The following is a 16,610-nucleotide window of genomic DNA, read 5'->3' on the forward strand; positions in this document are numbered from 1 at the left end:
TGTCCCGTAATCCATCTGACAGAGAAAGACACCTCACTAAAAACATACCATCATACTCATTGTTGCATCTCTCAAAACATCTCCCTGAAAGACAACACTTTCTCTGGGCAATCTCAAAAATCAATAATCATAAACTCATAAGTAGTGGTATGATTTAAAATTGGCATAACTTTTCTTTCCAAAATTCTACAAAATCAGGTGAACAGCCCATACTGTATGTCTAACACTGTAAAACACTGAAGCACTACTGCGCTAATTTTCAGCTCTGGATTAGTGGTAGAAAGAATGATTCAATGTGTGTGATGTGAGTAGGCAGTCTTACCATCTGATCAGCTAGCAGCAGGACTGTCTTGAGGCTGAACTTGCGGGAGCAAAAGTTGAAGAGATCCTCCAAGCTAGGCCCCAGCAACTCCATGACCATCACATTGTAATCACCTTCTGCTCCACACCACTTGATTGTTGGAATGCCCACTGTAAGAAAATGGGAGTATACACATTAACAATGGTAGGAACACAAAAATGTGGTCTAGGGAAAACCCCCCCAAAGATGTGTTTTGCTTGCTGAAGGCAGTAATCCCCTAAAACAAGCAAGAAGTCAGGCTGGCTGCAGTTGCATTAGAGATGGGTTTCCGAAACCCAGTGTTAAATGGGCCCTGGGGCTAAATTTAGATAAGACCGTTTTATCAACAAGCTCAAACGTTATCGGTTCTGCTAACAGTATTGAAAAATTAAGGCATTCGTCTATGATGGATTTTCACCATTCCCAATCCTGAACAGAGATCTGTGTCTGAGCCTGTCCTGTGCAGGGGCTGGGACGGGCTCTCACTGCCTGTCTGTCACTCTCACACATACGCCGGCACAGACAGACAGAGACTCTGCTGTGAGTGCCAACATCAGAGTAGGCAATATTCAAAAGTGTGGTTATACTTCACAAGAATTGATGCAGATGATGCTCATTGCCACAAATGCAACACGTCTTTTGCATATAAGGGCAGGAACACAAACTCTTTCAAAACATCTAGCAAAAGTACATCACATACAGAAAAGAAATGCACAGTTTTTGACAGACTAGCTCGTAGTTCCTCTCCCGTTTCCCCATCTACCTCAGGTATGTTATGCTAGCAGGAGCCCACACAGAGTTAATTTACTTATACAAACATGGACTCAAAGCCGTAAGTAACCATTAGTTAGCTGAATGTTATAGCTATACGGTCATGAATTCTTTCTGACATGATGTAGAGCAAAGCATCATCCAAACTGTCCTTCAGACACACTCGGACTACTAAGTATGATTACATCCAATTAGGCTACTTATTTAGCTATTTTCTGAATGACAGTTTTGATGATGCTTTAATTTTTTCAGACAGACAACATGAATGCATAGCTAAATATTCAGCTGACTAATATTAATGGTTATTACCAATGTATGTATGTATGTATAGAGAAACTTAAACTTTGTAAAACGGCAACGACAGATTCTTAATCTTTACATAATAAATATAATAAAATAAAATACATTAAGATGTTTCTTTCTTGTAAAGACATGGCATCGCTGTAAAAGCCTGTCTGTATTTCTTGTTTAAAGTGCATCCTGTCTGATTCTGTGTCTTAAGTGCTTCTTAAACACACTGTTTCAACTCATTTCCCCATTTACACCAAATTTATTAAAAAATATAATCTGTAAACATGTCAAATTTTACACATCCAGTAAACAGTAACTAATATAGGCTACTTCTCTGGAGAAGTGGAGGCAATCACCAGACTCCCTATAAAAATGCTGAATTTTGAGACTTTTTGAATCAGGAAAAACTGTATAAAATTTGTAAAACACATTTTTAACTAACTACTTCTTTCATTGTTCATTCTGTTCTTAATTTGTTACATTTGTTAGTAGTAGTAAGTACTGGATCGATAAGCAGTATCGGTAAAAGTAGTAGTATCGTTAAAATCTTAATGTTACCCATGCCTAAGTAGCATCCCCAGCAAAGACATCAAGCACTTTATGTATGTGGTTTTTTACTTCAGTAAGAGCTCATTCTTTGCAGTCTAAACTATTACTATAGCCTTTTAAATAGCATTATAGAAAATGCCAAAACATCCTGGAAGCAGCATGGAGGAAGAAATGGCTAATGTGGAACAGCAAGCAGGTGATGACATTACCAGATTACTCAGGGAAAATGCAGAGGAAGGGAGCATCATATACGACTACAAAAGAGCACTTCATGAGCACAAGGTTAAATTTGGCATGTGTGGAAATAAGTCCTGTGTGTGGAAATCCAGAACAAGCAATGGACGTCCTTTCAGGGATGCTGAAGTAACTGAACTCCACTGTACCGGATGGTGTGCTATTCTAATCAAAGACTATTTTGTCTATATGATGGTATATGATGTAGGGGGGCTGAGATGCTATTTTTTATTTCCTTTTGATGTAAAGGTTATGTTCATTTACAATTCCACCACACCTTGCCAAAAGTTTTTAGTTGAGTTGAGAGTTATTACTTGAATGATTGTAGAACGTAGAATTTTCAAAAGATTCTCAATGTATAATGATGGTGGCTCCTAAACTGAAATGAGCAGACACTAAGTTAACAAAGCAGAGAGTGTTTGGGCTCTACCTGTTCTATAACTCATATATAATATCTATAACTCAGGTTTAGTGTTCTGTTAAACTCAGTTTTTGGTTGTGAGTTTGGTTATGGCAGACTGCTTTGAAGTCTGGTGTTCACTGAAGTAATTCTGGTATTTGCTTTAACTTTGATTAGGTTGTTGTTAGTGCATCATGGATCTTAGATCTTGGAAGAATGGCATACAATCATTCTACGGTCCAATGTGAATGTTATTTTCAACAAATAGCAATAGGAGGACATTGTGCTACTCTACCTGGGATGTTAATGGGTTGGGTTGTGCAATTAAAGGGAAAGAAAAGAAGATTTTGATGCAATTGAAAAAAATATCAACATATAGTATTCTTGCAAGAAACACACATCTCTCCTATGAATCAGCCAAAATATTAAGGGATTGGGTGGGACATGTATCCTGTAGCTGGCTTGTCAAAGAGTCTGGGGTCGCTATTATAATTAACAAATGTCTGCAATTTAAAGCCAGGAAAGAGGTTAAGGATGAGAAGGGCAGAATCATTAGACCCTGATATATATGTGTCCAATACGGATTACCCAAATTATATTGTACAATATCCCATAATTCTAGGTAGAGCTGGGTGATAAAACAATAAAGATAATTATCGCGAAATAACTTCTCCTCGATAGAAATGTAAGACATGGATAGAACTCATTCCATTCATGTTTTTGACAGACAACACGAACATAGGCATAGACAGTAGGAGAAGCAGCTGGCAGCACCCAAATGTTTGGGCTACTGCAGTCGTGCACATCAGTATGCCAGGAGAGGGAGCGAGATATAAGAAAGAATGACGACAGCAAATGTTAACTTGATCAACAGCGTTACCGAAGAACAGGACCCAACGGACAACATCCCAAAGCTTAAAAGAGAAGGACATTGTTGAAAAGATGGGTCCGAGGAATATGGTAGTGTGGACTTATTCTATGCTATTTAAAGTCCGACAAGAAGCAGAGTAGCGTGCACTTCAAACTGTGTCTAAATGGGTTAGGGTTAGGGTTAGTGGGTTAGTCCAAATACTGGTGGTCCCCCTAAAACAACCAGTGTGATACCTGTGCAAGAACAACAGACCATGTTGTCTTCTTTCTCCAGCGCCATGCCATACGACAAAAAATTGAAGAGACACAGTGATATCACTGACTTTAATTGCAAAATCAGAATTAAGATTTAAGTTTATTATATATACCCATATATTATATTTATTTATTTTACAGTTGTGTAATGTTCTACAGTACATTTGTCAAGTTTTGAGAGAAAATAAATAATATTTAAACCAAAATTAACCTTATGATATCTTCATATCTCACTAAGAAGTAAAAAGTAGGGATGTCCCGAGCCGATCTGCAGGATCAGGGCGGATATGGGCATTGTTTCATTGATCGGGATCGGCAATTTTGAACGTAGACCCAAGCCCGATTATTTTTACGTCAGCTGTCGTAAACGGAGCACAATTTGTGGCAGAACGCAGATGCGCGCGTAACGTGACTCTGGCAAACCTGTGGATAAAATGCAATGGTCTGCAATACAACCATTTCGCGAGGGGGTAACAAAAGAGCTGCATTTAACACTACAATTTTGATACAGCACATAAAAAACAACGCTCAAAGTTATACAACGGGTTCACTCAAGCAATACAGGCAAAGGCACCGAAGCAACAAACAGTCACAGATACTTTCAAAAGGAAAGAGAAATATCCTCGAGACAGTGACATGGCCAAAAATATTACTGAGAAGGTAATTGAATTCATCGCTCTGGATAACCAGCCCATCTCCGTAGTAGAGGATCAGGGTTTTCGCTATCTTCTGGAGTTTTTAAATCCAAGCTATGCCCTACCATCTTGGCATTACATTTCGGATACCACCTTGCAAGAGATGTACAGCAAAGTTCGTGACCATGTACAAGGTGATATAACAGATGTGACTGCTATTAGCTTTACAACAGACATTTGGAGTTCTGATGTTTGCCCCATGTCATTGCTTAGCCTCACTGCACACTGGATTGATTCTACTTTCATGTTACAACATGCGGTACTACATGCTCACAAGTTTCGTGGGTCTCATACAGCAGAGCATGTAAAACAGGCAATCAAGGAGATGCTGAACGCATGGGAAATAGACAAGCAACAGGTCCATGTCATCTTACGTGACAACACAAGGAATATGAAAAAAGCAATGGATGATATGGAGGTACCAAGCGTGGGCTGCGTCAGGCACACACTTCAGTTGGCTGTACACAAGGGTCTGATGTCACAGCGCAGTGTCACAGACTCACTCGCCAACGCAAAGGAAGATGGTAGGCCATTTCAAGCACTCACCACAGGCCTACTCACGCCTGAAAGATATCCAGAATGAAATGAAATTGCCTGTCAAGCGCCTACAGCAAGATGTGCCAGTTAGATGGAACTGCACTCTCTACATGATCCAGAGCCTACTGGAGCAAAAGCGGCCCCTGAGTGTCTATGCTGCTGACCACAACCTCCCAGCTACACTGACAGCGAACCAATGGGCACTAATGGGGAAAACGGTGGAGGTTTTAGCTCCCTTTGAAGAGCTGACAAGGGTTTTGAGTGCAGAAACTGCAACTACAGCTGATGTGATCCCTGCCATAACAGTCCTGAAACTTGTCCTTTCTGGAGAGCAGACCACTGACCAGGGAATCAAGACGATGAAAAGCACTCTCCTAGAGGCAGTGGATAGACGCTTCAGCCAGGTTGAGACTGACCCACTCTACTCAATTGCGACTTTGGTGGATCCCATATACAAAGACAGGCAAGTCAAGTAAATAATGTACATTTTGAATGCCATGATAAGCCTATTTTCCTTTATAATTAATCAAATATAATACTTTATAATGAATCAAATGTAAGTCAGCACAGTATTTAAGCCAAATTATTTTTTATTTTTATGTAGATTTAGCTCTGTTAATGGTTGGATACTTAACATCATTTATCTATTTTCAGATATTTCATCAAGTCAGACAACCTGAGGCCTGCTAAGGATGCTCTCATTCAAGAGGTGAAGAAGATGGAGGAAAGGAGGACCGCCAGTGAAGTGTCAGAGGAGGCAAAGCCTGTGGAAAAGGCACCACGTCAAAACACAGCAAGCAGCAGCCTCGGCAGTGTCTTTGACGAGATCTTGGAGGAGAGTGAGACAGAGTCTGTGAGCACCTCATCAGCAGGGTTTCAGGTGCGGACTTACCTAACGGAGCAAACCATCCCAAGGTCAGACAATCCACTACTAACCCTCATGTGCAGCTCCAATAGCACTTTAAGAAATTGCCTTCTGTGATAACAAGAGTGCCTTAAAATTTTATTTTGATATTCAGGTTTTACTGTAATGCTGCTACAGAAACTGTTTTTTTCCTGTTCAGGTTAAGCTGCTTTTTCACGTTTTCTTTGTTGAATATTCAGGTTAAGCTGTTTACACCACTTTTAAGTGGAACTGAGATTTCTGTTCCAAGTATATTTGTATTACTATAATGCTTCACCAAGTGGAATTTTGATTTTTGTGACTGTGAATGTCAAAGTTACAATACGCTATTACACCACTCTGAAGTGGAATTGTGATGTTCTTCATTTGAGTGTTATAGTTTTACTACAAAGCTGCTCTAAGTGGAATTGATAAGAACCAAATACATTTATTCAACAAATGAAAACCAAAGTTGCAAAAGCATATACAGAATAAGAAAGAGCCATATGAAAGTATTTACTTTGTTTCAACTAAATAAAAAACACCTATTAGGAACAGCTTGGATGCAGGTAATTTTTTTCTTAATGCAGCTATATTATCTATTAGCTAGGGCTAAGTATCGGATCGGGACTCAGTATCGGCAAATACTAAATGCTAAACAACTCGGATCAGGATTGGCGTAAAAAAAACCTGATCGGGACATCCCTAGTAAAAAGGAAGCTTGAAGCTTGACAGAAAGTGATTTGATTTACATCATAACCATATTGCCCAGCCCCAATTCTGGGTGAAGATTTTAATATTGTATTAGATGAAATACACCCAGTAGATTCAGCCACAAACACTACAATGGGAAAGTCTAACGAGCTCAGCATTGATCTGAAAGCGCACACTATTGATTTGAACAAATCAGGAAAGTCACTTGGAGGCATTTCAAAGCAGTTACAGGTCTAAAGATCAACTGTACAAACAACTGTAAGTATAAAGTGCACGTCACAGTTGTGTCACTGCCACAATCAGGAAGAAAATGCAAACTATCACCTGCTGCTGAGAGAAAATTGGTCAGGATGGTCAAGAGTAAACCAAAAACCACCAAAAAGCAAGTCTGCAATGAATTAGAAGCTGCTGGATTTTGCATCAACATGGGCTGAGAGGCTGCCATGCAAGAAGGAAGCCCTTACTCCAGACACGGCACTACGTTCTCAACTGACAAAGCTCAACTGAAGTTTGTTGCTGATAAAGAAAAAGCCTTCTGGAGGAAAAGGTCTGCGGTGAGACGAAACAAAGATTTAGTTGTTAACCACAATATGTCTGGAGGCATGAAGGAAAGGTAAGGCAAGAAGGTGAGGCCCGGTGGTGGTGGTGGTATTATGCTGTGGGGCTGTCATCAGCCAGAAGATTGGGTCAGCTGGGCATTCCAGTGGGACAATGATGCCAAACACGCATCCAAAGTTGTAAAGGAATGGCTAAATCAGGCTAGAATTGGGATTTTGGAATGGTCTTCCTTAACCTCCATCAGGTGCTATCAAAAGCACCTAATTGAGGTGAAAATGGCTAAGGGACATTTAACCAAAAATAAGAATTACTGTATGTATATCTTTGACCCAGCAGATTTTGCCATATTTTCAGAAGACCTTACTACTGAATGAGAAAAAAAACTCGTGTTTTTTGTGACAAACTTATTCCATCACAGACAAATTAGATAGCGATAGAGTCACTCGAGCCTCTAGTCTGCCACGAGGTACGAAGAAGTCAAGCTGCCTGGAGGGAATGGCTACAGCATTGAAGTTACAGCCTCAGTTGGGTAGCTAGTACACAAAGATGCAAAAGCTCCTAGAAAACAACATTTATCACCATTCAAACCACAGCTCCCAGAGAGAAACCACATTTTGAAGCACAGAAAAAAAGCAACATAAAAGAAACAAAACAAGAGTAAATATTGGCTTGGCTTCCCAATGCTGGAGATGAACTCACAAAGCTTCTTGTAGACTGTTAAGTAACATCTAACGTTGACTGTTTACCAAAACATACCTTTAGTGTAGTGGCATGGCTAAAACTGAGCTAAGCAAACTATAATGTAAACCTAAACTCAAACGCCACCCGATTACAAGGTAGTAGTCTTATTTTGACTGGCTGGCAGTTGGTATAGTTTTGCATATTCTTGCTCTGCTGTCAGTTATTTGTTGCCTTTATTTACAGTTACAGCCACCTCGAATTTCCCCTCCTACCCAAAAGCCTTTTGACTGCCAGTCAATTTTCAGCCGGTTCCCAGTCGATTTCCAGCCACTGGGAACCACTAAGAGCCACTGGGTTCTCAAGTGAAAATCAATTTAAGGAATGATACATAGATTGTTACACGGACTCCGAAAGGCCTTTAATGCTCTTACTCTTTGTGACAATGTGGAGGTTGAGAGACTTGTAAGGATGGCCATTACCCATTAAGTAAGAAAGAAAAAATACACTGAATTGCTAATGGTGTGTCTATGCTCTCTCACCTTCCAAGATAAGTAGAGGATGTTTGTGAACACACTTGAGAGGCTAATGCCAACAAATATGGATTGAAGCAGAATAATTAGTTGGGCAAAAACATGTGAATTTTGGAAATTATTACATCCATCTCTTTTCAATACATTTTTTAACTTTTGGACTTCTCTGAAATCATTCGGCATTAACACATCAAGTTTGCAGATGTAGTACCTAAATCTGTCCGTGGAAACATATTGTTTTCAGCAGGTATGTTAGTTAAACGAAGCTTGAATTAGCCAAACATTTTTGTGTTTTTTTGTGCTGTATTTATTCAGTTTGGGAAATACAGCATTCAAGGCGGACTCAACAGGGACTAGATATCGTCGTCGCATCACCAAAAGTTGCTCTCATGTGCTTCTCATATTTGCAGAAGTATGGAATAAAATGAGCAAATGTTTTTTGTGTTTTTGTTTTGTTTTTGCGTAGGATTGCTTCCAACTTGTGAGCTGAACTTTTCCAACAATTGTGTTGAGAAGTCCAAATGCCAAAATTACTGTAAGAAAAAAAAACATTGTAATCATTTCCAAAATTCACAACATGTTTTAACCTAACAAAATATTCTGCTTCAATCAACATTTGTTGCCATTTAGCCTTTCAAAAACAACATTTTCATTGTGGCAAAAAAATAAAGGTATGCTCTTAGCTTTCCGCAAACACTTGGCGGGATGGTCTTACAGCAATCTTACAGCACCATAAATTACATTTATTTAACAACTGTACAATAACAAAAAACAAAAAGATCTCTTTTTGACATACTGTCATGGTCAAGAGTTAACATACACTTGTAAAGAACATGTATATCATTGTATTTTTCCGTTCCATGAGTGGAACACATACTACTTTGTCACAAAAAACATTCATGAAGTTTGGTTCAGTAGTGAATATATTATAGGTCTTCTGAAAATATGACCAAATCTGCTGGGTCAAATAGATACATACAGTAATTCTAATATTTGGTTAAATTTCCCTCATTTAGGTGCTTTTGATAGCCATCCACAAGCTTCTGGTAAGCCTCTGGCTGGATACTTAACCACCCCTCCTGACAGACTTGGTGAACTCAGCTAAACTAACTAAATTTGTTAGCTTCCTGGCACGGATTTGTTTCTTCAGCGCAGCCCTCGTTCTCAATGGGGTTCAAGCCAGGACTTGGGAAGGCCATTTCAAAACCTCAATTCTAGCCTGTTTTAACCATTGCTTTACTACTTTTGATGTGTGTTTGTGATCACTGTCCAGTGGAAACACACAACTACACCCCAGAACCAATCTTCTGGCTGATGATTTTAGGTTTTGAAACGCAATTAACGCAGGCATGTTCTGTGATTGTGACGCTCGGTCCGCCCCATGATCTAAAGTCTTTTGAATGGCAAGTTCAGCCTGGCCTAATTTTCGACTTAAAGGATTCTATTCGATTCTCAATTTTGTCCTGCTTTCTTCTTTTAGAACAGACGGCTATGCCATTTTTAAACTAGTCTAGTCCAGGATCATTGGTTTTATGCCATGATAACTCATTTAATTCTTATTTCAAAAGATGGTCTACATGGTGTCATGAGTGATATATTCACCATTATTCGTTTGCAATGTAGCACACTAAGGCCTTATTATGAAAACTTAAATCATGTTTCAACAATATAAATGTAACAATAACTTGCTTCACCAGTAAATTGGAAACTAACTGTAAACAAAAGAAGAGAATTCATAGAGGGTATCTGCCATCTAGTGAATCTTTTTTGTAACTGCAGTAAGCACTTTTCACTGCAGCTGTGAAGAGTGCACACTTAATGTATTGTGCTGTGATGGCCATCTGTAAACAAACTGTTGGTGTGCATTGCCAAAAAGCTCTATTTTTGTTTCATCTGTCCACAGAACATTTTCCCAGAAGGACTGTGGTTTGTCTAGGTACTCTTTGGCAAAGATTAGTCATTCCTTTTTATGTCTTTTCCTCAGCAATGGTGTCTTCCTTGGCCTGCGCCCATGAAGCCCTGTTTGGTTTAGTTTAGTGTGCGGCGTATGGTACTTGTTGAAACCATGACCCCAGACTGTTCCAGGTTGGCCTTCAGGTCTTTGGATGTTTGACGTGGTGTTTTTTCCACCATTCTCACCAACCTTTCTTAAGACTTCTGTCATCAATTTTTCTCTTCCACCCACGTCCAGGGAGGTTCTTGACAGTTCCATGCTTGGCAAACTTCTTAATAACATTATGCACCATTGAAACAGGGATACCAAGGTCTTTGGAGATGGCCTTATACCCTTTGGAGGTCTTGTGTTTGCTAATTATCGCACTTCTGATGTCCTCAGACAGCTCCTTTGTCTTCACCATTGTGACAAAGGAACAGGGGATAACAGATGGCTTTTTAAAACACGGAAGTCAAAATTCATTGGCTAATTCATGTCACATTGGCACAGACAATTTATCACAGGTGATTCTCATTTGTGATTTACCACAGGTGAGTCACAATGTGTTTCCATACTGATTTACAGCAAAGAGTGCCAATACCAGTGACACAAGTTTCTTTATTTTTTCCTGTCATTGTTTGTTTTAAATTGTTGTTTATCATTTGCTCTTTTGTATCAAACATGAGTTCTCTATAGAAAATACATGTTTCACTTGATTCATTTTTTTCAGAAGATATTCCACATTATGTACTCAAACTTCATGGGTGCCAATAATGGCGAGCACTACTGTAGCTCTGTGTTGCTCTGGAGGTCCAGCAATCTGCCGTTAAGGCCACTAAATCTGCACTGCTCAGACCTCCAATAACTTTTTCCTTCACATTATCATACATGGAGGACAACACCTTGCATGTCAGATGCTACAAATACCCCTATAGCACTGGTTATTGCTTTAACGCGAGTGGAATTTTGTGGAAGTTTAGCTCTAAATGAGAACGGAAGAGTTGCCTGTGTTAACTGTGTTTTCTCAGTGAAGTCTACTTCTTTATGATGCCTGCGGAGATGTCCTGCCATCTTTGTCGTGTTGCCTGTGGATGCGTATGCTAAGTAAATTGCCGCCCTGCAACATGCTGTGTGCATTTTTTTTTACCCTACTGGTGTGCCTGCTGGACATGACACTGGTGGCATGGCCAGATCCTTGATTCCATCTTTGATTTCGAAAGGAATGTGATATATATATATATATACATACATACATATATATACATATACATACAGTACAGACCAAAAGTTTGGACACACCTCATTCAATGAGTTTCCTTTCTTTTCATGACTATTGACATTGTAGATTCACACTGAAGGCATCAAAACTATGAATTAACACATGTGGAAATATGTACTTAACAAAAAAGTGTAAAACAACTGAAAATACGCCTTATATTCTAGTTTCTTCAAAGTAGCCACCTTTTGCTCTGATTACTGCTTTGCACACACTCTGCATTCTCTTGATGAGCTTCAAGAGGTAGTCACCTGAAATGGTTTTCACTTCACAGGTGTGCCCTGTCAGGTTTAATAAGTGGGATTTCTTGCCTTATAAATGGGGTTGGGACCATCAGTTGTGTTGTGCAGAAGTCAGGTGGATACACAGCTGATAGTCCTACTGAATAGACTGTTAGAATTTGTATTATGGCAAGAAAAAAGCAGCTAAGTAAAGAAAAACGAGTGGCCATCATTACTTTAAGAAATGAAGGTCAGTCAGTCCGAAAAATTGGGAAAACTTTGAAAGTGTCCCCAAGTGCAGTCGCAAAAACCATCAAGCGCTACAAAGAAACTGGCTCACATGAGGACCGCCCCAGGAAAGGAAGACCAAGAGTCACCTCTGCTGCGGAGGATAAGTTCATCTGAGTCACCAGCCTCAGAAATCGCAGGTTAACAGCAGCTCAGATTAGAGACCAGGTCAATGCCACAAAGAGTTCTAGCAGCAGACACATCTCTAGAACAACTGTTAAGAGGAGACTGTGTGAATCAGGCCTTCATGGTAGAATAGCTGCTAGGAAACCACTGCTAAGGACAGGCAACAAGCAGAAGAGACTTGTTTGGGCTAAAGAACACAAGGAATGGACATTAGACCAGTGGAAATCTGTGCTTTGGTCTGATGAGTCCAAATTTGTGATCTTTGGTTCCAGCCACCGTGTCTTTGTGCGACGCAGAAAAGGTGAACGGATGGACTTTACATGCCTGGTTCCCACCGTGAAGCATGGAGGAGGAGGTGTGATGGTGTGGGGGTGCTTTGCTGGTGACACTGTTGGGGATTTATTCAAAATTGAAGGCATACTGAACCAGCATGGCTACCACAGCATCTTGCAGCGGCATGCTATTCCATCCGGTTTGCGTTTAGTTGGACCATCATTTATTTTTCAACAGGACAATGACCCCAAACACACCTCCAGGCTGTGTAAGGGCTATTTGACCAAGAAGGAGAGTGATGGGGTGCTGCGCCAGATGACCTGGCCTCCACAGTCACCGGACCTGAACCCAATCGAGATGGTTTGGGGTGAGCTGGACCGCAGAGTGAAGGCAAAAGGGCCAACAAGTGCTAAGCATCTCTGGGAACTCCTTCAAGACTGTTGGAAGACCATTTCAGGTGACTACCTCTTGAAGCTCATCAAGAGAATGCCAAGAGTGTGCGAAGCAGTAATCAAAGCAAAAGGTGGCTACTTTGAAGAACCTAGAATATAAGACATATTTTCAGTTGTTTCACACTTTTTTGTTAAGTATATAATTCCACATGTGTTAATTCATAGTTTTGATGCCTTCAGTGTGAATCTACAATTTTCATAGTCATGAAAATAAAGAAAACTCTTTGAATGAGAAGGTGTGTCCAAACTTTTGGTCTGTACTGTACATATATATATATATATATATATATATATGTATATATACATATAAAATCATACACACATATATTCATACATATACATACACACACTACCAGTCAAATGAGTACCACCCCAGGAAAGGAGGACCAAGAGTTACCTCCGCTAACTCTAAGTTCATTAGAGTTACCAGCCTCAGAAACCACAAATTAACAGAACCTCAGATTAGAGCCCACATAAGTTATTTATAGAGTTTAAGTAGCAGACACATCTCAACATTAACTGTTCAGAGAAGACTGCGTGAATCAGGCCTTCATGGTCGGATTGCTGCAAAGAAGCCACTACTGAGGAAGAACAAGAAGAAGAAGAGAAGTGCCTGGGCCAAGAAACACAACGAATGGACAATACAATCAGTGGAAATCTGTAATTTGATCTGATGTGGGTCCAAATTTGAGATTTTTGGTTCCATCCGCCGTGTCTTTGTGGGATGCAGAAAAGGTGAGTGGATGGTTTCTACATGTGTAGTTCCCACTGTGAAGCATGGAGGAGGAGGTGTGATGGTGTGGGGGTGCTTTGCTGATGACACTGTTGGTGATTTATTAAAAATTAAAGGCACATTTAACCAGCATGGCTACCAAAGTATTCTGCAGCGACATGCCATCCCATCTGGTTCGTGCTCTGTGGGACCATCACTTCTTTTTCAACAGGACAATGACCCCAAACACACCTCCAGGCTTTGTAATGGCTATCTGACCAAGAAGGAGAGTGATAGAGTGCTGCGTCACATGACCTGGCCTCCACAATCACCCGACCTAAACCCAATTGAGATGGTCTGGGATGAGTTGGACCACAGAGCGAAGGCAAAGCAGCCAACAAACTAGCACCTCTGGGAACTCCTTCAAGACTGTTGGAAAAGCATTCCGGATGACTGCTTCATGAATATGACTGAGAAAATGGCTACTTTAAAGGCTATAAAATATAAGACATATACATATATAAAGAAAATAATAAAAATAAAGAAAAAACATTGAATGAGAAGGTGTGTCCAAACTTTTGACTGGTAGTGTATATAGCATGGAGGAGGAAGACAGTGATGGGTGGAAGGAAGAGAGAATCGAAAGCAGATTGAGGCTCACGGGCAAGAAAAAAAGACTAGTAAAAAAAATCTTTTGTAGAGAGAGGGTAGAAAAGATGAGTATATGGAAACTGAGAAAACTTAGGCTAAAATGGAGAAGAGAAGTCCAATGATATATAAGGAATTCAGCATCAAAGCAGATACATCACCTCCTCCTTGCATCATCTTGTAGATCTTGCTCTCGATGTGGAGTTGAGGGTGTTTGGTCTTCACACATTCCAACTTAATTGCAACCTCCTCGCCCACTGAAATATCTGTGCCTGAAAAAGGACAAATGATGGGATCAGTTCATCAAATTCCAAAACCTACTGGCATCTAGTTACAGATTTTATCTGACAAAGTTTTGAAATATACATGGCTGTGATTTCGATAGCAGCGCTTGCAACTTATTTAGGCTTTATTAATTGTTGATCAGTATTACCGCATTTCCACCGAAATTAATGGGGCTACACAGGTTTTTTAAATGTGGGCAGACCGGCAAGAATCACCTATTGACCGACCCCATTCCCACTTCCTGCAGGCAAGACAGCCCTTCTGTGAAATGAATTGTTTAGTTGTACGTCACGTTTCACGGAAACAGTTGTAACAGAAGAGAAAACAACAATAGACCCAAGGTGAAAGAAGCAAAACAGTGGATAAATTCTGTGGCGTGTCACAATACCCACAAAATGAATCGTTTCACTATCATAATTTGAGCCATTCAATCCAATAACAGTTGGAAAGTCTAGAAGAGCCGCAAGATTAAATTATTTTATCTCCATTCAAGTTAGCCAGCTCGCTCGGCAATCCAGGTATATTCATACGTGGGAAGTCAAGCTTTTTTGGCTTCAAAACACCACTGAGCAGCTTTCAAAGGAATGAACAGGGCTCCACCTCCAACACTGTGTCCAATAATAAAACATCCTTGAATAGACCTCATGTCACTGCTGACTTTTCTCTATTAAACCAGATCATGATCTTTCTCTAACAAAGTGTAGCCAGTGCTAGTGTAGTTTTTTAAGTTATGCTACATAGGGTAAGCCACCCAGCAGTATATAAAGTTACTAAAATGAGTTCATCATTTACCTGTTGCACCTAAAGTTATGAACATGACCACTTATTAATGCATCAACAGTAATAATTCAAGATTATTATTCACTGCTCAAAAAAAATAAGGCAGGCATGCAAACTGGTTAAGGGAGAAAAAGGTGAGAACATTGCGTGGATAGAGAAAACCGGGTACAACTAGGGGGTCCGGGGGTATGCCCCCCCGGAAGAAAATTTTGTCAATTTTAACAGTTAAATGTATCAATCTGGACTACTCTGAAGAGAAAATTGAAAGATTTGTTTAACTTAAAAATGTATTATTTACCAAGGCATTGTATCAGCAGGTTACAGACAATAGGCATATAGAAATTGCACAAAAGACCAGCTCAGTCCTAAAGCCTGTACAAGACAAAACAAGATGACAAAAATCACTTAATAGAAGTTTATTTATTATCTATTATTATTACAGTCTTCCACTGCATTTTGGGAGATGGTAATCAATGTTCAGGCACAGCAAGCAGAAAAAAAGATCAAATTTGATCATGTTTATATTACAATAATTACTCTATTAATTTGTACTCTAAATTGATGTTTAACTCTACTTCTATTTGGTACGTGCTAACGGGCTTTGCTATTGGTTTATTTTGGAGAAGCAGCCCACCTGGGACACGCGCTGGGTGAGAGTTCAGCACCCGAGTCTATCACTGACGTTTAGCATTTACTCCTGATTACTGTTTGCATGCCGACGAGGCAGGGCGAGTAATGTTCTCCTCATTTACATAGTTAACCGTTCCTGCTTCAGCTTCTAGCCCGTGGTCAGGAAGCACAGGGGAGACTTTGGTTTGCCTCCAAGGCCAAAGTTGATGCTAACTTCGGGGCTAACTGTTAGCCTAGCTCCTCCCTCACTTTACCCAGCAGCCACTTTCCTGGGTCCTGAGGAGCTTCAGTATTTACTCAGAGACAAACAGAAACCTAAACTGTACATGTACTACTAATAGACAACTTTACTGCTAATTTCTTCTCTTCTCCATCACTCACACCTGTCAGCTCTGAGCTCAACCACCGTCTCTCTATCTCCGGCTTCTCCACTTGCTACGCTCTTAAAGGAGCCACGCTGCTCTTAAAACACCATGTACTCCAAGCATGTTTATGCGGCTTTTCTAACATTGGACTAGAATTCTATTGATTGTGGAATCGGACGATTATGCAAAATGATCGCGGTCAGCTCAAATAATCGCTATCAGGCGACTATGTAATAATTGTGACAGGCCTAGACACCCCCCAAAAAAAAGTTTCTCCTCAGATCTACACGAATCTCGTAGGTGACCTATTTTG

General features: G+C 40.1%; 1 protein-coding gene across 7 annotated transcripts in view; it reads right to left on the minus strand.

Moving 5' to 3' along the window:
* csnk1db (casein kinase 1, delta b) overlaps positions 1 to 16,610 on the minus strand; it is a 195,697-nt gene that overhangs the window by 93,077 nt on the left and 86,010 nt on the right. For all 7 annotated transcript variants that reach the window (XM_084342579.1, XM_084342580.1, XM_084342575.1 and 4 more), the window contains 2 exons: positions 14,399 to 14,509; positions 323 to 471 (listed from right to left, as the gene is read on the minus strand). In XM_084342579.1, the coding sequence (XP_084198705.1) occupies positions 323 to 471; positions 14,399 to 14,414 (165 nt within the window). In that variant the 5' untranslated portion in view covers positions 14,415 to 14,509. The remainder of the gene's footprint in view (positions 1 to 322; positions 472 to 14,398; positions 14,510 to 16,610) is intronic.

Source organism: Pagrus pagrus (genome assembly GCF_965226575.1).
Source record: "Pagrus pagrus genome assembly, chromosome: 21".
Classification (NCBI taxonomy): Eukaryota; Metazoa; Chordata; class Actinopteri; order Spariformes; family Sparidae; genus Pagrus; species Pagrus pagrus.